We start from the raw sequence: 25,861 nt of genomic DNA, 5'->3' as shown, positions 1-25,861 counted from the left end.
ATACTGAACTACAAGAGCTATATATGATTCTAGTGTTACATTTTGGAGTGTGAAAACTGTCTTGTCAACATGTGCTATGCCACATTTGGAAGGAATAAGGTAAATGCCGAGCCTGAGAAGGCCATGATGATCAATCACAAGGAGCAGTTCACAGCCTCAACTGGATAGCAAATATGCATTGCAGACAATAAATAAATCAATACAGAAGATTTCAAGAGAATAACACACACAAAAGTGCCTTTCACCTACTCATAGACTAACATAACGCAAAGCAGTGCACGCCACAGTGTGTGTGTGTGTGTGTGTGTGTGTGTGTGTGTGTGTGTGTGTGTAGCTATCTTGTCTATTGGCAGATGAGTGGGCAACCATATTGTGCGTGTTAGTGTATCAGACATTTCATGTGCCACCAATTTATGTCAAAGAATCATGAAAGTTCTGTAATTTCATCTGACCTGTACTCAGGAACTATACACAAGTGCAAATAATGTCCTTAATCGTGTCTAAATATGTCAATTTATGATTTTAATTCTGATAACAATGCCCTATATATATATATATATATATATATATATATATATATATATACAGGAAAATGCCTGAATTATGGATCGCACATCTGAATGAAATAATTACTGATCTTGACTATATGAACTGTGTGTGCCTCTCCCACCTCCAATAAACAACTTTCAGTGATAGGCTTTCCCAGTCCATTACCTGTTGAATATATTTCCTGAGTTCTTCTCCTGGACTAACAGAATGCTGCTTGTTTTCCTGTACTCTGTACGTAAGTTGGTCTTCTTTACTAAAAGGCTCATCGTCTACAGTCGATGCTGCACTTGATGTAGGAAGAGTCAATGGAGGAATATCAGAGTGATATGCCTCCTGGAAAGCTGCGGCATTTTTGACAGTATCCAACATCTTTGCAAACTGGTACTGAGAATGGAGAACAAAAGAATACACACAACATTACATCTTATTTTTTCAACATATGCACCCATCTTTCTCAGTTGCTACTTAAACAATCTTTATCTTGTAGATTAGAATAGCTAATAACTATTGCTATTTTTTCAATCAAATTTTATTTTTTGTCCTTAACCAAACATGATTCGTTTACAGCTAAGTGCTTTAAGCTCTTCAGTTATCTCTCTCTCTCTCTCTCTCTCTCTCTCTCTCTCTCTCTCTCTCTCTCTCCTATATTTTATGTATTTCATTGATTCTTCTGTTAGCATGTACACACACAAAATTCCTTGTACAGATATTTGCACTGAGCTGCATTTTGTTGTTACTGCACTTATCCCTGCTCTCAGTGTAATGACACACAGTTCAGTGTCAACATTTATGAAAGGAAGTGAGAGTCTGGAAATGCTAATAAAAGAGCAAATTAAGATAGATCAAATAGAAAACATAGATCAAATAACACAAACCACTGAAGATTCATAAAACAATAAAATGAAATTTCAGAAACAAAAGTAAAATTCAGTTGCAAAAGATAAGTAGCATAACAATTTTACCTGAAAGATGAACAACACAACACCTTGCGTATCATTCTTCCACATGCAGCAGATTAGGAATACCAACCATACAGAATGATGTAAACAACAACACAAAACAATTAAAGATGAATAAGCTTTACACAATTTCTTGCTTGCACAGAGAATAATAAACACCACAGAAAAGAAAGGCTGCAGAAAGATTGCACATGCACCAAACAAAAATAAATGTTCAGGATGCTCAATCAAGAAAGAGAAATAAAATAAACAAACAGGTACTGACAATGACATCATGTGTTGTATATGTGAATGGCTGTGACTGCAAAATTTTTTATTTTTTCTTCTTCTCTACAGTCTTGGCTTGTGAGTATGTACTACTGCAGTATGTTGTTGATTATTCACATGCAAACACTAAACATAATATTACAATGTCTGTAGCTTATTTGGAGTATAACTCAAACCAGTATTTAACAGGTCAGAGCCCTGTACCTTACTTGTCAAATTACCACAAACATTATCGGCAACTGAATTCACAAATAATACGGTATTCCTAATATCTCTGAACCTTAAACGTAAGTAACAGTAACCATTCAATAGTGGGGCAAAAGGGTCAAGACAAACACTAATAAGTGAGAATATTTTCTTCTTACACTAGTAACTGTTGTTCCCACCTATGGAGCTTATCTCTCTGCAATATTTCCTGTTTTACATACCAATCTAAGAAGTCAGTTGCATAGCTGGTGAGTAGGAGCTTTTTATCATTTAAACATTATGCAAATCACACTTTTCTTAAACAACAACAATCATGGAAATTCCTGGATGGAACATACGTACACCATGGGAAAGGCAACCAGCCATCGTTAGCAGACTGATGTGTGGAGCATAGCAACAAATAACATAAAACAGTATTCACACAAGCTGTCATGAGCTATTCCCTTTCTAGTAAAAACAGACACACTTAAACCACAAACACACACTCCTATGACTGTGGTGAGACTGGTGATAATGATCAATTATTAAATCAATTTCCTGAGCAGATGGAAATTGAGATGAGGTGGGGAGGACACACGAGGCAAAGAGGGGGTAGCAGGATAGAGCAAGACCAGTCTTTCAACAGATGACTCGGCAGTTGCACAACATGACAAAATGAGTTAAAAGCACAGAGCATGAGAGAGAGCGAGGGGGAGGGGAGGAGGGGGGGGTTGTGAAAAGAAGAGGAATGTGAGGATCAAGAAGGAGGCAGGGAGGGGAGAGAGAAAGGCTCTGAGCACTATGGGACTTAACATCTATGGTCATCAGTCCCCTAGAACTTAGAACTACTTAAACCTAACTAACCTAAGGACAGCACACAACACCCAGCCATCACGAGGCAGAGAAAATCCCTGACCCCGCCGGGAATCGAACCCGGGAACCCGGGCGTGGGAAGCGAGAACGCTACCGCACGACCACGAGATGCGGGCGAGAGAGAAAGGGAAAAGTGTTTGTTTATGTGTGTGTGTGTGTGTGTGTGTGTGTGTGTGTGTGTGTGTGTGTGTGTGAGAGAGAGAGAGAGAGAGAGAGAGAGAGAGAGAGAGAGAGATGAGTGTGGGAGGAGCAAGTAGTGGCAGAAGACAGTACACAATCTGGATGGTTAAAGAGTGATGTGGCCGGAAGAAAGAGGGCAAAAGGGAAAAGGTGATGTGAAGCAGTGGGAAACATGTTAGCAGACGTTTAGACCAGGGGGATTGCAAGAGTACAGGATATGCTGGAGAAAGACTTTTCATCTCCGAAGTTTGGAGAAACTTGTGCTGGAAGGGAGTACCCAAATGGCCTGCCTAATGAAGCAGCTGTTGAAGTCATTTTTGTTGTGGTGTGTAGCATATCTGGCATATCTAGTTTGCAGTGTGCCAGAGTTTTGTTGGTGACCATTCATGTGAGTAGATAGTGAGTGGGTGCATGGGCCAAGTCTGGCACCTGTGATGATCACAAGGAAATGACTCATGGCGTGTAAGTCTGGGATAAGGATAGACTATGACATTATGTAAATTCGGTAGCTGGTAGAACACTAGTTTGGGTGATGTGAGCAGGATTTTGGGAAGGATATCTCTCATCTCAGGGCATGATGAGAGATAGTTGAAGCTCTGGTGACAGATGTAGTTGAACTATTCAAGACTGGGATGTGACTGGAGTTATAAGAGTGCTGGTTGCTAGCTGGTAAATAGGTTTACTAGTGTCAGGGGAAGAGATGTTATGGGAGATATGTTTATGAATGGGGTGCTCTTGCCAATAAAGGCGCTAATAAGGTCATCAGTATATTTTGACAACTCGTGCTTTCTGCTGCAGATAGGGCAACCTCAGGTGGTGAGACTGTAAGGAAGAGACTTTCTGACATGACCTGTCAAAGGGAAGATACTGTTATGGTTGATGTGCTGGTACAAGCAGATATATTTATGGAGATGGACGTCTAGGGAGGTAGCTTGTTGAGCTGAGAAGGACCAGGTAAAAGAGATTTGGGTGTAGGTGTTGAGGTAATAGAGGAAAAAGCAAAGGTTGTGCTTGCCACAAGTACAGATCATGCAAATGTCATCAACAAATCTGAACAAGAAAAGCGGTTTAAGGCATTGGCTTGATAGGAAAGATCTCTCTGGATGGTCCATAAATAAGTTGTCATAGGTTGATGCCATGTGGGTACCAGTAGCAGTTCCATGAACTTGTTTATAGATTTGGCCTTCACAAGTGAAATAATTCTGGGTCAGGATTTGGTTGGCTAGCAAAATTAGGAAAGAGGCGGTGGGTTTGGTATCAGGATGGTGTTGGGAAAGGTAGTGTTCCATGGTCTCAAACTTGGTCAAGAGGGATGTTTGTGTACAAGGATGACACATCCATAGTGACTAACAAGGAGCCTGGTGGTAACTGTGGAGAGACAGTGAAGGAAGTGAGCAGGGTCTTGAAGGTAGGATAAGAGGTTATGGACAACAGTTGGGACATGTTAACAAAGGCAGAAGTTCATTCTGCGGGAGCACTGTGCCCAGTGACAATGGACAAGTAATGGTGAGACCTATGGTGTTGGGTTTGTGGAGTAGGTAAATGGTAGGAACATGTGGGGTCGCTTATGTGAGGAGGGAAATGGATTCAACTGTCAGATTTTAGGATGGACCTAAGGCTTCAAGGAGCTGCTGGAAGTCATATCGGACTTCTGGGAGGGGATCATGGTCATAAGGTTTGTATGCAGAGGTGCCAGAAAATTGGCAGAGACTCTCAACTACAGAGTCACCATGATCCATGACTATTGTGGTGGAGCCTTTCCCCACAGTAAAGGTTACACATAACTGTATGGTCCATAGAAGTGATGTTAGGTTCATTGAGGAGGAATTTAGGAAAGAAAGTTGAGGCCAAGTTAGAAGTGAGGAGTTCCTGAAATATTACGAGGGGATGACTATGTGGAAGGGTAGGAGGATAATGGTTGGAGGGAGGTTGGAACTGTTTTAAACAGGGTTCTACATGGCGTAATGGTTGGCTAGATGGTCGCTACCAAAGGATGACAGGGCAGCACTGGTCGATAGCTTGTAGGCTGCTCAAGGAGTCAGTACACAGGAGAAATGACTCACATGGGCATGAGCAGATGTGCTCAAGAGCACGAGATATGGCCGCCAGCTCTGCAGTGAAAACACTGCAGCCAGCTGGTAAGGAGTGCTGTTCTATATGTCCCCCATGAACATAAGCAAAGTCAATGGGACCATCAGCCATCGAGCCATCAGTGTAAACCATTTCATGGCGCCAGTACATGTCAAGAATCGAGAGGAAGTGACAGCAGAGGGTCGCAGGGTTAAGTGAGTCCTTAGGGCCTTGTGAAAGGTGCAGTTAAGCCGTGGCCTAGGTGTACACCATGGAAGTGTTCATGAATGAACCTCAAGTGTATGTGGTAAGGGCAAGGACTCCAGTTCAGAGAGAAGGGATCGCACACAAACTGCAATTGTAAGCCCTGATCTGGGCCGCCGATGAGGGAGATGAACTGCCGCGGGTGGGAAAAGGAGATGGTAATTCGGATGCGGAGGAGACCTACAAATGTGTGCAATATAACTGGAGAGCAACTGTGCATGCCTCACCTGCAATGGAAGGACTCCAGCCTCCACCAGGATGCTGGTCACCGGACTCATTCTAAAAGCTCCTGTTGCTAGGTGAATGCCACAGTGCTGCACTGGGTCGAGTAAACGCAACACTGAGGGTGCCACCAAACCATAAACCACACTCCCATTGTCAAGGCAGGATTGAACAAGGGCTCTGTAGAGCTGCAGCAGCGTAGAGCGATCTGCATCGAAGTTGGTGTTGCTCAGGTAGCAGAGGGCATTGAGGTGCTGCCAGCATTTCTGCTTAAGCTGATGGAGATGAGGAAGCCAAGTCAATCTGGCATCAAAAACCAGTCCTAAGAATCGGTATGTCTCCACTATGGTGAGTGGATCATCATTAAGGTAAAATTCTGGTTCAGGATGAACGGCACAACGCCGACACAAGTGCATAACACAAGACTTTGGGGCCGAAAACTGGAAACCGTGGGCTACAGCCCATGACTGCGCCTTGTGGATGGCTCCTTGTAGATGCCGCTCAGTAACACCAATACTGGTGGAGAAGTATGAAATGGAGAAGTCATCTGCATACAGAAAAGGTGAGACGGACGGCCCTACAGCTGCTGCTAGACCATTAATGGCCACTAAAAATAGAGATACACTCAATAAGGAGCCATGCGGGACCCCATTCTCCTGGACATGGGGGGAACTAAGGGAGGCACCAACTTGGACATGAAAAGTATGAAGCAACAGGAAATTGTGGATAAAAATCGGGAGCGGATCTCGGAGACCCCACTCGTATAATGTGGTAAGGATATGATGTCGCCAGGTCATGTCATACGCTTTTCGTAAATCAAAAAAGACAGTAACCAGGTGTTGGCGTCTGGAAAAGGCTGTTCAGATGGCAAGACTCGAGGGACACAAGATTATCAATGGCGCAGCGAGCCTGGCGGAAGCCACCCTGACATGGAGTCAGTACGCCATGTGACTCCAGGACCCAGCCCACCCGCCGACATACCATACGTTCCAGCAGCTTACAAAGAACATTGGTGAGGCTGTTGGGCCGACAGCTACCCACATCAAGTGGGTTTTTACCGGGTTTAAGCACCGGAGTGATAGTGCTTTTCCACCATTGTGATGGAAAGACGACATCGCACCAGATACTGTTGAAGATGATGAGGACATGTCACTTGTAGTCAGATGAGAGATGTTTAATTATCTGACTGTGGATCTAATCTGACCCAGGAGCTGTGTCGGGGCAATGTGCAAGGGCACTGAGGAGCTCCTACTCTGTAAATGGGGCATTATAGGCTTCACTGTGGCATGTAGCGTATGTGAGGACTTTTCTTTCCATCCGCCGTTTGAGGGTGCGAGAGGCTGGGGATAGTTCTCTGATGTAGAGGCTCGAGCATAGTGCTCAGCAATTGCATTTGCGTCGGTAGATAACGTGCCATTAATGTTAATGCCAGGGACACCTGTTGGCATCTGGTACCCAAAAAGATGTCTGATCTTCATCCAGACTTGAAAATGTGACATATGGCACCCAATGGGTGAGACGTTTCTCTCCCAACACTGTGCTCCAGGGAAGGGTGCCACTTATGCCACTGTAGAGCTCCTCGACGCTCCTTAATTGTCTCAGCAACTTCCGGCAACCACCAAGGGACCGCCTTTCGCCAAGGGCACCCTAAAGAGCGAGGGATCGCGTTTTCCGCTGCAATAACAATTGTTGTTGTCACCTCCTCAACCGTCACAGCGATGTTACCATGTGAGGAAAAGTCGACGATGACCGCAGAGGTGAAAGTTTCCCAGTCTGCCTCATTTAAAGCCCATCTGGACAGGCGTGCATGGGCCTGATGCAGGGGCAGTGACAGGAAGATGGGGAGGTGGTCGCTACCACACACGTCGTCATGTGCTCTCCAGTGGATAGATGGGAGAAGCCCTGGGCTGCAAATGGATAAATCAATGGTTGAGTAACTACCACGAGCCACACTGAAATGTGTGGCAGCCCCAGTATTTAAGAGGCAGAGGTCGAACTGAGACAGTAAAGTTTCGACATCTCTGCCTCGGCCAGTACGCATGGTGCCACCCCACAAGGGGTTATGGGCATTAAAATCTCCCAAAAGTAGGAAAGGTTTAGGGAGTTGATCAATCAGTGGAGCTATTACATTTAGGGGTACTGCACCGTCTGGAGGAAGATATACATTGCAGACAGTTATTTCCTGTGTCATCCTTATTCTGACAGCCACAGCTTCAAGAGGGGTTTGAAGGGGTGCAGTTTCACTACAGACTCAGTTTGGGACATAAACTCAAACTCCACCTGACACTCGATTATAGTCGCTACGGTTGCTGTAATATCCCTTATAGTCGTGAAGGGCAGGGGCCCGCATTTCCGGGAACCAGGTTTCCTGGAGGGCAATGCAGAAAGCAGGTGTAAAGCTTAACAGTTGCCGCAGCTCAGCCAGGCGGTGGAAAAACTGCTCCAATTCCACTGGAGGATGACATCATCATGAGACTGGGAAGGCATGGAACATTCAATGAGGTAGTTTACGCCTCAGGGACACCTGCTGCCACCAACTTATTGCTTGAACAGTCTATATCCATTGTGTCTGAGGGTCCAGCAAGATCTAGGTCCTCAGCGGACGCCAGAATCTCCACCTTATCCCCAGATGCAGAGCTTGTAGGTAGCAGTGGTGTGTGTGCCACCGCAATTTCATTAGCCTTAGGGGTCTTCTTTTTGGACTTTTCTTGCTGCTCCTTGGGTTTCTCTGGCTGGGAGGGCTTCACTGATTCAGTCTCTGGGACTGAGGATGATTGTGAAGCCCTACGACCAGCTGCTTTTGGGCGCTTCAGCCACTGGCGGGCGTCATCTTTCCCATTAGCAGAAACCTGGGAAGGAGTGACCCAAGGGACCCCTTCGTGACGAGAGGAGCCAAAGAAGACTCCCTGGCTCAGAAGTGGGGACTGGTGTCCCCAATGGTTGGGGGGAGGAGGGGACAGTGCTTCTGAGGTAGGTGGTGCGGGAGTTACAGGGGGGGGGGGGGGGAGTGGACGTGCCCCCCCCCCCTCCCCACACCATCAAAGAGGCAGGTGTAGCCTTCTGGTTCTGAAAGTCGACTGGAATTTGCGGAACTAGTGAGGCTCTACAACTGTTCTCGTAGCGGCGGTGTATGAGGAGGCCGTAGCCACAGGATGTAGGCGCTCATATTTTCTCTTAGCCACAGTGTAGGTCAGTCGGTCCAGGGTCTTGTATTCCATGATTTCCTCTCTTTCTTTAAAATCCTGCAGTCGGGTGAGCAAGGTGAATGATGCTCTCCGTAGTTGACACAGATGTGAGGCGGAGCACATGGATTATTGGGATGTGATGGACATCCACAATCTCAACATTGATGCTGTAAGTACAGCAGGAAGACATATGGCCGAACGTCCAGCACTTGAAGCACTGCATTGGGGGAGGGATATATGGCTTGACATCACAGCGGTCGACCATCAACTTGACCTTCTCGGGTAAGGTGGCACCCTCGAAGGCCAAGATGAAGGCACTGGCGGCAACCTGATTATCCCTCGGGTCCCGATGGACACACCACACGAAATGAACACCTCGCCACTCTAAATTGGCACACAGCTCGTCGTCAGACTGCAAAAGAAAGTCCCTGTGGAAGATAATACCCTGGACCATATTAAGCTCTTATGTGGTGTGATGGTAATAGAAACATCGCCCAACTTGTTACAAGCCAGTAAAGTCCGTGACTGGGCAGAGGATGCTGTTTTTATCAAGACTGACCCAGATCGCATTTTGGACAAGCCCTCCACCTCCCCAAACTTGTCCTCTAAATGCTCTACAAAAAACTGTGGCTTCATTGAAACAAAGGAGTCCCATCAGTTCTCGTACATACGAGGTACCAGGGTGAATAAGGTTCGCTGCCGTCCTTAGCCTGGCGTTCCTCCCATGGTGTGGCTAGGGAGGGGAATGATTCAGTGTTGTACTGAGACTTGGAACGCTTGGAGACTGCTGGTATTTGATCACCAGCAAGTGATGAAGTGGTATGCTTCATCACGTGTCATCCGCCCTGATGCCACGGCCCCGACCAGGGGCCCTCACCACAGGTGCCACCCAGCCGCAACAAAGGCCACATGACAGACTGGCCATTGCTGGGAGTCCCAATGCCCCAGAATGACGGGCATCTACTTCTTGGCATAAGTGGGGAGTTATTGGCGCAGGCATCAGCTGAGCAATTCCTGTGTTGTCAGAGGGCTACAACCAACAGCGTACATGGCGGCCCCACCACAACAGACTGGCTACCATGCTGGATATGAGGTGCAAAGAAGTCCATGGTCATCATCAGCGCAAAAAGCAACACTGAATAGTGCATGGTGGAAAACACATCCATGAAGGCGTCCTCACCCAAGAGATGGAGAATGAGCTGGACTGCAGTGTGACAACAAGAAAGTGGGCTAAAATTTCAAGGCACGATGGACACGATGCACCACTTAAGGCACCCTTCCCCAGTTGGCTCGCTGTTCGGGAAAATTTTGAGAAATGGAGGTCAAACCCTGCAGGGGACCATCACATAAAGGCCAAAATGTGAGAGACTCCTTTTAATCGCAACTTATGACAGGTAGGAATACCTCGGGCCTATTCTAATTTCCGGACCTGCAAGGCGGGACTAAAAGGATTTTTCAATAGGAGCAGAGGCTGTCAAGAACAGTTTGAGCTTCGAATGTGTGACTGTGAAGGCCTGGATTAGTGAGGGCAAAGACTACCAGAAAAGGTGAAGGTTCTTGCAGTAGGATGGGTGACAGCCAGAGATGCCAATTTGAATGGTAAGCACATCAGGTGGATATCATGTGCCAGACAAGATTTCAGAAAGAGGATATGTGGCTAGTTTTGCTATAACAAAGGAGAGTTTTCAGAATTCGTGAAGGAAGAATGAGGAGGGCTTTGTGGTTGGAGGGTCAGGAGACAACAAGAGTGGCTGAAAAAATAGTTATAAAGGCTGAAAATAAGGAGCTGAAAACTTCTTGTTGAAGGGCTATAACAGAAATAAATGGTAGGTACTATATGGAGATAGGAACTACTCGTACATAGGAAGTTAGAAGGGAGGTCAGAAAAAATGCATGAGGTAGTAGATACGCTTGTAAATAAATATGCTCAATCTCAAATTGATATGAGCAACAGTAAGAAACATATGAGATAGAACAATCTGTTCATAAATAAACATATAAGACAAACTAACAGTTGGGCAGCATGAATTAGCTGTAGAGAACATGTTAAAAACAGCACTGGAATTAAATGTTCAAAAATCAGCTATCACAGTGAGGGTAAGGAGTTGTAGCGTGGCACTTATTAGTGTGGAGGGCCATTGAAACAGTGAGTGTTCACACTGCACAACAGAAGGTGGCTGGTGCACATTTTGAAGGCAGATGCTGAAGAGGAGAAGAAAGGATAGACATCTTAATTAATAAAGAAATGGACAATGAGTTGTGGGGAAGTGAGTAAAGACAGTAACAAAACTAAAAGGGTATGGGAAGCAAAAGAGTCAAAAGAATAAAGAAATTCCTGGATGGGACAATTGAGGGAAAGGCAACCAGTCACATACAGCTGACACTCACTTGTGGAGTACAGCAACACATAACAGTAGCTTTGGAGCTCTTTCTCTCTTTCTAGTACACACACACACACACACACACACACACAGTCTCTCTCTCTATCCCTCTCTCTCTCTCTCTCTCTCTCTCTCTCTCCCCCCCCCCCCCCAAAAAAAATAAAATAAAATAAAAATAAAATCACTCCGTTTTCCACTCTTCTTCCCTTCTCTCCCTCCTTCCTGTTTCTCTCTCCACCTTGACCCTCCTCATCTTTGCCCCCTCCCTATATCTCTTATATGCTCTACCCTCCCCTTTCCTCTTGCTGTGCTGCTGATGAGTCACCTGTCAAAAGACCTGCCTTACTCTTACACCACTGGCCACTCCTTGCCTCATGCATCCATCCATAGCCCTCACTGTGATCGCCAGCCCAGCCTACTGCTTTCCATAATTGATGGTCAGTAGCCAGTCTCACATTGACCATGGGACTGTGCATTTGGTGTTTGTACTTTTAGTAGATAAACAGCAAGAGCAGGAAAGCTAGAGTGAATAGCTTTCCTGTTATGTGTTGCCACACTCCACACATCAGTCCACTGTAGATGAGTGGCTGACTTTCCCTTATTTTACATATTATTTTTAATAAATCTATGAATGGTAATAAAGTACTATGTGAAAAAAATGGAAACTATACCATGAACAACAATTTGGGTACACAGCGAGGCGACTAAAGCCATGGGATACTTCCTAATATTGTGTTGGACCTTCTTTTGCCTGGCGTAGCACAGGAAGTTCCCTGCAGAAATAGTGATCCATACTGCCTCTATAGTCATTTATAATTGTAAAAGGGTTTCCAGTGCAGGATTTTGTGCACAAACTGACCTCTCGGTTATGTCCCATAAATGTTTGAGGGGATTCATGTTGGGTGATCTGGGTAGCCATATAATTCGCTCAAACTGTGCAGTGTGTTCCGCAAATCAGTTGTGAACAATTGTGGCCAATAACATGGTGCATTGTCATCCAAAAAATGAAATCCATGAGTGGCTGAAAATCGTCTCCAAGTAGTCAAACATAACCATTTTGTTTCAGCTGGACCAGGGGACCCAGTCCGTTCCATGTAAACACAGCCCACACCATTATAGGACCCAGTCCATTCCGTGTAAACACAGCCCACACCATTATTGAGCCACCACCCCAGCTTGCACAATGCCTTGTTTTCAACTTAGGTCCACAGCTTCATGGGGTCTGCACCACACTATAACCCTACAATCAGCTCTTACCAACTTAAAAAGGGACTCACCTAACCATACCGTATCTAGGATCCAATAACATGGTAAGGAGCCGAGAGGTCTGCAGGCGATGTTGTGCTTTTAGCATAGGCATTTGCATTGCTTGTCTGCTGCCATAGCCCATTAACACCAAATTTTGCTGCACTGTCCTAATGGATACATTTGTCATACATCCTACATTGATTTCTGTGGTTATTTCACACAGTATGGCTTGTCTGTTATCACGGACAACTCAACGCCAACTTCGCTGCATTTGGTGGTTATGTAAAGGCCATATGCTACTGTGTTGACCACAATGAGAGGTACTGCCCGAAATTTGGTATTCTCAGCACACTCTTGACACTGTGGATCTCAGAAGACTGAATTTCCTCATGATTTCTGAAATTGAATGCCCCACGCATCTAGCTCCAAAGTCAGTCAATTTCTGTCATGCGGCCATAACCACATTGGAAACCTTTTCACATGAATCACCTGAGTACAAATGACAGCTCTGCCAATGCACTGCCCTTTTGCACCTTGTGTACACGGTACTTCCATTATCAGTATAAGTGCATATTGCTCTTCCATGACTTTTGTCACCTCTGTGTACTTTCTGAAGGTTCAGTGTAGTCTTTCGAGAGCTGAAAGATGGGAGTCAAGAATTCAGAAGCATCACAAAACAGGATGATAGTTTGAAGAGAATCATAATAAGAGTATTGAGGGATTAAGTGCCATCAATAGTCTCTAAGTATGTAACATTTACGATAAATGCTACAAGCAAGTGATGAAAGTGAAGGTAACAATCAACAGCAAATAGCACATGTCTGAGGATACTGAATGCAATTACAGAAACAGCATATTACAAGAATAACCAAGCAAATAAAAAAATTACTTGCAGCTGCAACTTGTATAAAATATGTAAGATATACATGCTTTTGTAACATACCTTGTCAATGGCCGTAGTTTCAGGCACTGAAACAGGATGGTCCTTTGTAGATGGGGATTTTCTGTGAGAGGGGCTGTCCACATCATTAAAATGACTTGTAGTCCATGCATCACCTTTACCTTGCTGTTGGCAGAATAAAGGTTATGGTACTTTACTTCAGAAACTCAAAACATAGTAAGTAATTGCTAAATATTAAGCAAGTCCTTGGACCACAATGAGACAATAAGAAAATCCATTTTCATACTATATAAGAACAGACAACTTCACAAACAACTACACATTTCTGTACGTAATTAATACAGTACACATTGCTAATTACAGAAAATATATAAAACTGCTCAAAAATGGCAAATGAAATCTCCTGGCTAAGAATCAGTTTCTGTTAGTCTGTGAAGTGGTTTTAGCAGTACACAGTCAGCATATAGCTACTAAAATAAGTCAGTTCACAGTGTCAATGGTTTGAGATTGTTTCAAGTGTAGTGTAAAGCATGGCACGGCACAGCACATCAGTCTTCTCTAGTATAATGGAAATTTTTAAGACAGAATTCTGAAATTTGGAGAAACAAATAAAATACTGAATTACACCTAGCATGGATTCAGAAAATCTACAACGTAACAGCTGCAAATATAATATCTCACTTAATACCAACCCTTGATGAAAAGTCCATGGTTATTTCCTTGGTCTTTCAAAGAAATCTGACTGTGTTTGTTACAGCAGAAAAACATATTTGCACAAGCATAGGTTATCATAAATAATTTGTGGTAAGCTAAGAGCAGTGTGTGAAAATAAAGGTGTAAAATCTGTAATACTAGTGTCAACAGTCACTCAATATTTCCAGGTGGTGAAGTATGGTGTACTTCAGGGATCATGAGAATTATTTTGCAAATGAAAACAAGACATCACGCAAGCAGATACATGGTGGAGCCTTAAGCTTGGAGACAGGGTGCCAAAAAATCTGTGTATTCAAACTGACAAACATTTGACAGAGGCACACCATATAAATGAAATTTAGTTCAAAATATGCACCACCACATCCCTAATGAAGGAAGTATCTGTTACAGTAACCGCACACAGACTTTAACAATGCACTGTGGCCTATTCTCTCTCGATTTACCTTACTAAATCACAACGCGGAAGCAATGCAGTCTATATTCACACAAGGAGGTAAAAAAAGCTACAGATGAAAGATATCAGATGCATTAAAAACTTACTCCAAAAACTTTCCTGCAGAGGTTTTTAGAGCACCTAGTACCACAAACAGTAGTAAGTCCTGACAAGACTATCTATATTTATTTGAGCATCAAATATGCATTGATAAATGATGACAACAAAATAAGAAACACAATTCATATTAGTGAAAAATTTGGACAACAGGGATCTCAGTTTAGAAAGCAATTGTATGGCATATGTGTTGAATAACAACTGTTTGCATGTTGTCATGCCTTCATTACTGAACAGACATTGTGGGAATAAGTAAAACACTTTGTCCTCTCTTTGTGTACATTGACTTCCTGGAGTAGTATTAATTTTATTTACCATTGGATCATTGTGCAAAACAGTCTGAGGCACGTTAACTTACACAGTAACATATACATACATTATTCGCATAACTGAATTACAACTAAATTTCAATGTTATTCCAATTTACTCTCAAAAGACTCACTGATTTATTTGTACATCACCCCGCTTTACTCACTAACTTCTGTTATACGTAAATTGAGGTGAGCTCAGGTTGCCGCACAATTTATAAAACAACATAATTTGGCTTACCCACACACATTTAGGAACAGGAATCAAATTTCAGTCTATGTGTTTCAAGAGAAAGAAGCTCTCTTCTTCATGAAAGGCATACAAAAATATTCACAGTATTAAAAGTGCTTGCAACTTTTAAAACAATTAAAATGTTGGAGCAAACAGTCACTGAAATACTTTAAAATGAGAGTGGCTTCTTACACCACAGACTCTGTCAAATAGTGTTTTCTCCCACTGGCTGGCTTACATACACTGTTAAAGAGTGTGCTTGTGTATTAATAGTACACCTACAACCTGACCTACAACCACAGCATGATTCAGTAGTCTATTGAGCCACTTGCTGTTATTGTGCCAGTGATATGACAACATAGCCACACCTGAAGGTTCTTTTACACCTATCCTGAAGTGAGTGCTTGTTTTGAACTGTGATTCCTACCATTAAATGTGTAGTTGGAACAAATTGCATCATTTCATATATCACTCACCATACTTCCTCCACTAAAAGCCTTGCTTCAGCAGCCTGTTCTATATTTTAACTTTTATGTTTTGAGTCAAACATTTTGTACATCACTGCACAGTATTTCTTTTTTTGCACCTATGTCAAATTGAAGCATTGCATCTTCATAAAGATGCATAATAGTGTCACATATCTTTGGAAACAACAGTATTTTTACAGATAGCAGCTGTTGCAGATGATGTGTGAACTGCCTGCACCATCTCAGGTTGTCTGACGATGGCCAACAAATCGAGTTCACAACAAAACATAAAATAAAGAATGTTGTGGAATGTTAACAATGTGTGTTTCAATTTTTAAAAAATACCATTAAGGAGTAACAGTATTGGCGCAGGGGTAAGAATCACAAGGTCCATGAAGAGACAGCAAACATCACAGATTTTGATAAGTCCTCCAGCTGAAATGTATCACAACTCCCCTGGCTGCAACATAACTCTTTCCATTAATTTTATGGTTTTATGCAACTTCTGATCTTTATTTTTCTCAGCAAGTATTCCTTATTGTCAAATAGGTGCTCACCTGAGCAATTTTCTCTCTGCTGCCATCTCTCTTTTTGGCTGTTTTGACATAAATGAAAACAGTAAGAGACAGATGTCATTTGTGACTCCAGGGAGTCGTGAAGTTGAGAGGACACAAAAAGAAGCACACCCACATTTTTGTAATGGGTTTACTACAATAAACATGAGTCTCAAAACATGTTGGTGTGAGCTACCTTAGTTATTTTCCTGTTTAATCATTTTATAACTACCTTCTGTAACAAAGCAACAAAAAGATTACTTCCTCCAGTCTCAAAGGCAGCAGCAAGAATTACGTGAGACAATGTCCTTGGAAAATCAATTATGCAGGTCCAAAACATGAGCAAGTCAAATGTGAGACCTTCCAGGGCACTTTATTTAATTTTTCTCCAATCCAAATTTAGCTTCATTCTTGTAATCTCATTTGTTAATATGATCCTGTTTTCTATTGTTAAGATATGACTCCGTCCATGCAAGGAAAATGCTTTTATGGACATAAAATTTTTGTTAGTACAAATTTATAATCTATACACTCAAGGACCTTGGCAACATAACAGAAAATGCAAACATGTTAAGTTCCTTTCTATAGTTCTACAAAAACTGAAGAGAAGCTTTTACAAATGAGATGTCGTTAGTTTTCTATGAGTTAAATCAGTCAGACTGTATGGCATTCGACCTTCATACTGCATGAGTTAGCTCACACGTGTTCTGTAAGTGAAATCTAGAGAGTCTGATGACCACTCATGCCTAAATTGTGTGCTTTGAACCAATACCCCACAGGAAGTATTCAATGGTTGGATTAACACTTTGAAAAATGTTGCTAATACTTGAGGAAAAATAAAACGTGGACAGATGTACTCAGTCCACAAGGAATCCAAAATTGAAAAGTTATCATTAAGGGTCTGACAGATTTGCATTTTGCAATCAATGCAAATATAGATGCGAATTCTGTGTCAAAATTCAAAAACACAAAATTACCTAATACATGCTATTTCACAGTAAACTGTATCCAGATGAACTTCATTTTATCCGAGATTTTCTGAAACAGCTTTACTATCTGCATATAAAATTGCTATGTTTTAAATTTTTGGTTACTGGTATTGCACATCATCTCTTTTGGCAAAGTTCAATTTGGAAACAATGTGCGTAAGAACATGTTCTCAAACACAGTGACATATCAGTGCACTCGATGCTGTAGTGACACACCTATTGTTAACAGTTGAATGGTCTCTATAAGATACAAGCTATGTAATGTCACATAGCACTCAGCTGTCGGACCTAACTTTGTCATTTGTCTGCTAGCTAAAGTTCAAAAGTTGATGTAATGCAGAGATTTTTCACATGGAAGTTTTAAGTGTTGGGTGTTTTGAACTGTAGTTGCATCAAATACAGCTAGAGGTCAAGCCTTAACTATCTTTTTAACAACACACTGCCAATCTCAGTAAGCAATTGCATAACAACATTTTCCTGGCTTGTGGTTTTTCTTTTCTTATTCCGAAATGAGTGAAAAGACTAATCCTGATCCAACATGTAATATGATCCACACAACACCAGAAAGGATCAGCGATCCCCGTGACCACGTACAGTCTGCTTTCACAGAAATGCAAAGAATACTTGTACACTACTGCCCTGCCAGAGGGAGGCGGGGCTTATTTCCCTGCGCCACTCCTATCCCCTCTCATGGACAAAATTATGATTTGCTTACACTCGCAGCCATCTTCCAATTTGTAGTGTCTGCACTCTGCATTTTGGCAACTGCAAAACAAAACCTGTCGGCGTATTTTGACCATGGCAAAATCTTCCCCCTAATGTCCAAATAGAGTTATTTTCAGTTCTACTTCTACACTAAATGCCTCTTTTGTTCTATGTGTAGTGCTATCAAGTATGGATAACATGGCTATGAATGCCCATGAAAGGTCAAAATTTATATTCTGCCAATTTTGTAATTATGGAACTGGCCAGGAAGATAATGTCGAAAAACACCTTAAATCACACACACATTCAGTTCAGCAGCAGAACAATGTTGCTGCTTCTCAACAGAATGAGGATTTATTGAAAGCTTAAATACAGGAAAAAGAACAAAATAAAGGCCATCTCAGGAAAAAAAAAAAAAAAAACCTCTTGAAGTTTTTGCAAAAGCAAATGTTCCAGTCAAAACGTTCCCCAAGCACCATTTATTAAGGGGAGGTTTATTATCTTTTGGTACAAAAAACTGATTTTTTTTAACTGCATTTTTGGACCCATAAAAGTGTTTAGAATCCACCCCTGAAACGGTTTTCCGAATACGGTTGAACGAAAAATGCACCTGCCTGAAATCAGCCTTTTTCACGCACCAGTTGTTTTCTTTTGGAGGATGAGTTATTGTACAGGTGCTTGGGAGGAAACACACAAAATTCAAATGAAAGTTTTAGAGTGTGTGTTTGGAAGTTAGCTCCGAAGCATTCACATTCTGGTGCGAAGAATGGGGAGATTGTGACTTTACTGGCAGTGAGCAGCTTCAACGTAGGGTATTCAGCAATTCTGAACACCATGACAACGATATACGTCACCCAGGGACTATTCGACACAGTTCACCAAGCATTTATATCTAGTCAAAACTTCAAATGCGTTTTTCTCGAAATGATGTTTTTTTTATCGCGCAGTATGGTAACTTCAAATCTACTGAACCGATTGGCATGATTCTTTGTTTCTGACAAAGCTAACTAAATTGTCTAGGAGTTGTACCACTTTTATTTTGATCCATCAACTATAAATATTTTTAACTTGGCCGACGAAGTCAAAAAATCAATGAAAAAAACCTTATTTTTATTCAAATGGCCACCATTTTGTTTCCTATGGTCCAAATAACTTAAGCGAGGTGCAACTCCTAAAGAATCTTATATACTTTGCTAACGTCAACTAAATTTTGATTTCAGATGAGCCAGCTGACCCGTGACGTACCGCGCATGGAAGTCTACATCGAAAGTTTGTTTCATTCTGACGGCACTTCTGCCTTTGCTCTTTGACGTTTCTGGTCGAAAAAATTCCAGTTTGTAGAGGAAATATCAATAAACATTTTTACCAAATTTGACATTGATATCTATAACACATCCCGAGAAAAAAATTCTCAAAGAACATGCTTTTTTCGGACCAAAGATAGTAAACCTCCCCTTAAAAAAAACCACAGATAGTTTCAAAGCACTAAGCTTTGTCTGCACAAATTAGTGTGACAATCTTTTAAATTCGTGTTGCTTATCAAATCCTTTACAAAAAAATTAGATGCGAATTTTTCTGAAAATAAATATGAATTTTGATGAAAATAGATGCAGTTTTCGCCAAAAACAGATGCTACATTTTCTGGTCCACAGCTATCATGTATTCCTCCACAGAAACCGGAGGCTCACTATGTAAATATGACCCACACTGTACAACTCTTTTAAACAAATGCAACGAGGCACGATTGGATTGTTTGCAGGAAAGAGACCAAACAGCGAGGTCATTGGTCTCATTGGATTAGGGAAGGACGGGGAAGGAAATTGGCCGTGTCCTTTCAAAGGAACCATCCTGGCATTTGCCTGGAGCAATTTAGGGAAATCATGGAAAACCCAAATCAGGATAGCCGGACGCGGGATTGAACCGTCATCCTCCCGAATGCGAGTCCAGTGTGTTAACCACTGCGCCACCTCGCTTGGTAATGAGGCACGATGTGCAATTGACCCATGGATTCTTATGGTTCAAGCAAAACACCTACTATGAGAGCCTCCTTAATAAGCACAGGTGCACTGTACATAAGAATAATGGTTACATAGCTATGTCAACAGTTATATCAGCTTATTCCTTAACAGAGGATGTGGTCAATCCTTGAAATGAGTTCAAATTGTAAATTAATGTGGCAAAAACAATGAGAATATTAAAAAAAAAAAAACTAGTTTCAATATTTTAGCAAACAGAAAATTCACTTTAGAAAATTTTAAGACACACAGTGTTTGGCGACCACTTATCTTCAGAAGGCAAAATTCTTACTATTCTTGACAGTTACATAAAACTAGTTTTGGGGAGTAACAGTAAACTCTTGAGAGACGAGAGAGAGAGAGAGAGAATGTGTGTGTGTGTGTGGGGGGTGGGGGGGGGCATCTGCATGCGTGTGCATGCATGTGTGTGTGTGTATAAGTTTCCTGAAAAACTTAAGTTGGCATAGCAGCTGTAAAGTCAACTGATTTTTAGAAACAACATGATGAAAGGCTATATTTATAGTACCTTAAATATAAAGACCCTGGCATTCATTGCTCTTAATTATATATCGTTTCCTCAGATGCTTTCTGTTCAATTGCCTGAAAGCTACACATCAATCTGAATAAAAAACATACAGCTGCAAACAAACTGGGCGTCATTTAAAAATTTTGAGACTCACCACCATACGTAAAGCCTCCTGCCACTGAGCCTCCATTGCATCATGAAGTTGTTCCAGAAGTTCATTTCGATGTTTAGTTTGCAACTGAAGCTGTGCCTGTAACTTTGCAAGCTGCTGATTTGCCTGTGCTAGTTGTATCTTATACAACTTCATTTCATCTTGTTGTTTCTCTTCTAGTAGTTTTACTTCCATCTGATATCTACAAATAAGAAACAAGAGTATTCATCAATAATTTTAACTCATAACTGGAAATACTTGTACAAACAACAAAACCAGTCATCACTTTCTATACTAAATCAATTAAGACATTTTTGATCAGTGTTGTACATTTCAGGGTGTGGCAAAACAAGTGCTGTACGATTTGTGAGACACAGAGGTGAGTGAGTGTACCAGGACTTGCTCCAGTTCACTGCTACTAGCGCAATATCATCATAGCGCAACTGTGTGTAGCATACAAAGTATTGCACCATGATCTAAGAATGAAACTAAAAATTAAAGTAACTTTTCCAAACTTTGTCTATATTATCAGGAATATTATTATGTGTGTGCGTATGAACTTTTACTGAATATATTAATCAGTTAGAACTCAAAACATTTATTTATCGTCATAGTTCCTGATCCTGCTGTGTAAATAGAGAGCAAAAACATTTTCTTTAGGTGAGCACAAGAAGAATGTGGACTTACAGACTGGAAATTATGGTCAGTATGTTTTTCATTGGCTTCTGGCTGACCACAAAAATAGTTTCCAGGCTCTTGTAAAAGACGGCGACGAATATTTATATATTCTATACTATTATCCACCTGCTGCCCCACACATGGTTTTAATTGGTCAGGAAATTGAACAGTGAAAGTGATCAGTACGAAACGGGGAACTCGGTAGGCACTAACGGGATACTGCAGTGAAATATGCTGAAACCAGTGCGAGAACAGTGCCAAGATTTACTCACAAGTGTGGAAACTAAACTGTGAATGTTAGCCACAGTAACCTAGATCGTGACAGAAGGGGGGAAGAAGATGACACTAGATCATGACTACCACCAGTGTTGAGGTTAGAAGACAGAGATGTGTGGACCTGTGAGCTGTCTGCAAGCTACTGCACGGGCTCACCAGAGGCCAGCTCTCCCTGGAGCTACTGCAGTAAGTGCTACTCGCTGCCATCCTCACCACCACAGCTGCTACTGCTACATGCATTACTTCGTGACGCATTGTATTGTGTTCGCTGGTACACCTCACCAGCACTTTTTGTCAAGGTCAACCAATTAAGTCAAGAATATTTGAAGTATTTGTTAATTTATTTTAACAGGCTACTGAAAATGGAATGTATTGATAAGAATAATGCAAAAGTTAAGATGGAACCAGTCTCTGATGGTGAATCTTCAGAATTCAAAACTGAATTTAATGAGGATGGTTCAGTCAAAGTAATAAATCCAGAATTGGAAGTAAATTTTTAATGTTACTGCGAAGTTAGGACCAGTTTCTGATGATGAGATGATTGAAGTAGAGGTCAAAAAAGAAGAAGTAGAATTAATAGAGTTATCACATATTGAAACTGAGTTCAATATGTCTGAAATTCAGCCAAGTCAAGGAATGCTAGGAACTCCTTTAAAACTGGTGGAAATGCCAAGTGGCAATGAAGAGGCGCCGAAATGGATGTAATTATTGTTTTCTAAACTTGAATCACATAATGTGGAACTGAACAATAAGATGGAATCCAATAATAAACAGTTACATAGTAAGACTGAGTCTAGTAATAAAGAACAAAAGGATAGTAATACCTAAAAGATAGTAATATAGAACTTAACAGTAAGATTGAATTTATTCGTAAAGAGCTAAAGGGTGAAATGTGCTCAAAATTGAACAACTTAAATTAAAAAATTGATTCTAACCATCAAGACCTGCAAGTCAAAGTAGGGCAACAGCTAAATAAATTGCATAGTATTTTCAAATCCGAAATTAAGGAAGTTTGCAAAGCTTTTAAAAGGATGCATATGAACTTAGGGAAGGCAGGTTGTCAGAATAAATAGGCAATTAATCCAAACTTCGCTCTAATTGATTTGAAGAAGTAACTACTAAAGTAAATGCTTGTCAAAAAGGTATTAAGAATGTAAAATCTGATTGTGAGTAATAATGTGAGGATGTTGATAAAAGATTTTCTGGCAGAGTGCAAGCACTACAACTACTTGAAGACCTAAATACTAGTATTACTAACATAGAAAATAGAGTAACCTCTGGTAGTTCTTGTAATACTACTGTACAGCATGTTGCCTCAGTTGACGTCACTTCCATTGGATGTCGTCAATTTTTAGGTTTTGATCCAAACAAATTTCACACTTTGGAGTTCTGTGCCAAATGCATGGTCAGAACAGGAAAAAATTTCTTTCAGAAGAAGTCATTTGTCAGGGAATGCTTTGTGGTGGTCAGATGATGTAATGTTTAGATGCAAAACTCTATCTGAATTTAAAACTGCATTTCTTAATGAGTATTGGTCACACAACAAACAAAACAATGTCTTGAGAGAGTTTTGGAGTGGTAAAAAGTTCATTCCAGGTCGCGAACCAGTAAAAGAGAACTCTGGAAAGGGGGGCTGTCACATCTGACAGAAAAGTTGAAACCGTAAATGATTATCATGGGATTAGAAGGTACGCTGCCTTGGTATTGCCAGAAAAGAATCATTTCCATAATGTGGATGGGTTCATTAGGTATCTGGAGTGAGTAGAAAGAGTAGACGCTGTTTGTGAGCAGATGTAAAATAATAATAGGTCTTCTAACAATCAAGTAAACAACAGAAATAATGACAGTGGGAACATGAATGTTAGAACTGTGGAGGTTCAGAATACAAAATCTAATTAGCATGGTCAAGGCTGTGGTAGAGGAAGAGGGGGTTGACAGCCACCTCGCTGTCGCATTAATTATTATGATGAAAGCAGAAATGTACATACCGTAATGTTCCAATGAGACACGACAAAGAGCAGTATTCTACCCCATATGATTCTGTATCTAATGAACACAACAGGCTGCATGTGGGAAACTAAGTCCCGTCTATGAGGAAACTGGTGCTCACAAGGCGGAAACTGTAACACAGCCAGTAACAGAAACACATATCACAGTCAGTCAGCACATGCAAACTGATAGCAAGGATGATGAAATAGGAACAGACAGTACCAGTGATGTGCTAAATCACTCACATTACATATCTTGACAGCATTTTGGAAACATTCGAAAAATGGGTCAAGGAGGAGAAAGAAAATCTACAGATAATAGGAAGGAACAAATTAACAGGTTGGAATTTAATAAGGATGAAGATGAAATAAAGGCTAACACCTTTCGCGATAATGGCAAATCTGCAGGCTAAAGTTTCGGTAGAGGAGGTAGAGTCAGTTTTGCAACGCTTTGAAGAGGAGCAGTTGAGATACCAAGGGGGAGATAATAATAACGAGGGCAAGGAACCTATTAGCTGTATTGACTTGCCACAAACTATAAAAGCCAATGACATTTTATAGATAGCAATGTTGCACAGGGATGCAGTTGCTCAGAGATAGAGAGTAGTTTAGCTGATGTGCAGCAAATGAAAGTGGAGGAATTGGTCAAGTGCTCTGATTTAAAACTGGTGGACAGGTTGGAAAAGACAGCTGAGAATGGAGAGATTGATGACTCTGTGAATCTAAATGTGAATGTACTTGCGACTGAACAAAACTACTTTAGATGGAAACAGACTGAAAAGGATTTATTAGGAAAATTTTATGAGGAACCTGACAAAACTAGAATAACTCACACTATTATAATTAAACTAACATCTCAGGAGTAACAGTGTGTTATCTTCTTGATAATGGCAGTGAAGTAAGTGCTTTGTCCCAAGCATTTTTTGATTCTATTCTCAATAAGAGTGAATTAACTGACATGAAAGTAAGTGGCTTAAGAATAATCGGTGCCACTGGAAAGTTTCTAGACCAGTACAGCATGAGTCTTTGATACCAACTGGTACAGGCGGCGTAATAATAGATTATCCAAACAAATATGTTTATGCATGTTTATCAAAGACCATTCCGGATAATAGGTAAGCCTCAGGCAAACGCATACCATTTTGAATACCCAAAAAGTAAGAAAGAACTAGGTATTATGAAGCATTGTAAATCTGAAGTTATTCAGAAGTGACAGTAACTGGATTCTTTAGGGAGTTTGCCCTCTCTAGCAGATACACAGTTTGGCCTGTTGTGCAGTCCCAGGCGTATGAAACTTTATTTTCATTCTCCTTTCATGTTTCACTCTCTTCTTCTGTCCTATCTATACCAGTTTCTGCAAGGAGTCGGCCACTCTTTGGCAGATATACAGCTTGGCGTAATGTGTGGTCCCAACTGGATGAAACTTTATTTCCCTTTCGAGTTTCATTCTCTTCTTCTGTCCTACCTATAGTAAATAAGGAATATGTGTTTTCATATTGTACATATGTTATTAGTTTGTAATGTGTTCCTAGTGAGTAAGAATGATCCCCGAGAATGACTATACCCGATTAATGACTTACAAGGTAATATGAGAGGTAGTTTGCGGAGGGTAACTTTTGAGTACCAATGATAGAAAAATTATGGCTTAAGTAAATAAATAAGATCCATAAAAAGGATTAGTAACAGTAAAATATATATACTTTGCAGTAAGGCAAGTAACTGAAGCTGAAAATTTCTAAAATCTGAAACAATAAGCTCTGCAAAATTAATAATTTACAGTTGGGAGAAAATTTTTCTGAAGGTAAGGGAGAGTAATAAAATGATTCCACTAGATGCAAGCTAAAGCATTTTAATATTAATTAAAGGAAATATGTGGAAGTGGGGTGAGGATCACACCAAAATTATATGTAAATAATGAGGTTGGTAGGCTGACAAAGATAAAAGGAAGAACGAAGCGTCAAAATACACGAATAAATGAAAATAAAGAGGAATAAGGGCAATGAAGTCAGTAGGTTAACATGCACGGTGAACTAACGGAAAATGGGTGTGATAAATTCCTCACATCTCACAAAAATGTTTGAGAAAACACGTAATCTTGCTCAAGGCAGATGGTCAGTTAACAAATAAAAATTGACACATGGAGACAACAACTCTTATAACTGCCATCTGGTTTCTGTACTAACTGTAAATAGCCTTTCGCACCCTGTATTTTACCCCTGCCACCTTCAGAATTTGAAAGAGAGTATTCCAGTTAACATTGTCAAACGCTTTCTCTAAGTCTACAAATGCTAGAAACGTAGGTTTGCCTTTTCTTAATCTTTGTTCTAAGATAAGTCGCAAGGTCAGTATTGCCTCACGTGTTCCAACATTTCTACGGAATCCAAACTGATCTTCCCCGAGGTCGGCTTCTACCAGTTTTTCCA

The 25,861-nt window shown here is 41.2% G+C and overlaps 1 protein-coding gene across 6 annotated transcripts in view; it reads right to left on the bottom strand.

The window, feature by feature from the left end:
• The window catches only part of LOC126187852 (uncharacterized), a 240,019-nt gene that overhangs the window by 35,948 nt on the left and 178,210 nt on the right, over positions 1–25,861 (bottom strand). For 5 of the 6 annotated variants that reach the window (XM_049929171.1, XM_049929197.1, XM_049929205.1 and 2 more), the window contains 3 exons: positions 20,500–20,698; positions 13,328–13,450; positions 715–933 (listed from right to left, as the gene is read on the bottom strand). In XM_049929171.1, coding sequence (XP_049785128.1) covers positions 715–933; positions 13,328–13,450; positions 20,500–20,698 — 541 coding nt within the window. The remainder of the gene's footprint in view (positions 1–714; positions 934–13,327; positions 13,451–20,499; positions 20,699–25,861) is intronic. The other variant, XM_049929214.1, reaches the window with a different exon arrangement.

This window comes from Schistocerca cancellata, chromosome 1 (genome assembly GCF_023864275.1).
Source record: "Schistocerca cancellata isolate TAMUIC-IGC-003103 chromosome 1, iqSchCanc2.1, whole genome shotgun sequence".
In the NCBI taxonomy this organism is placed as follows: domain Eukaryota; kingdom Metazoa; phylum Arthropoda; class Insecta; order Orthoptera; family Acrididae; genus Schistocerca; species Schistocerca cancellata.
The sequence above is the reverse complement of the archived record's forward strand: the minus strand, read 5'-3'. Positions and strand labels throughout refer to the sequence as shown.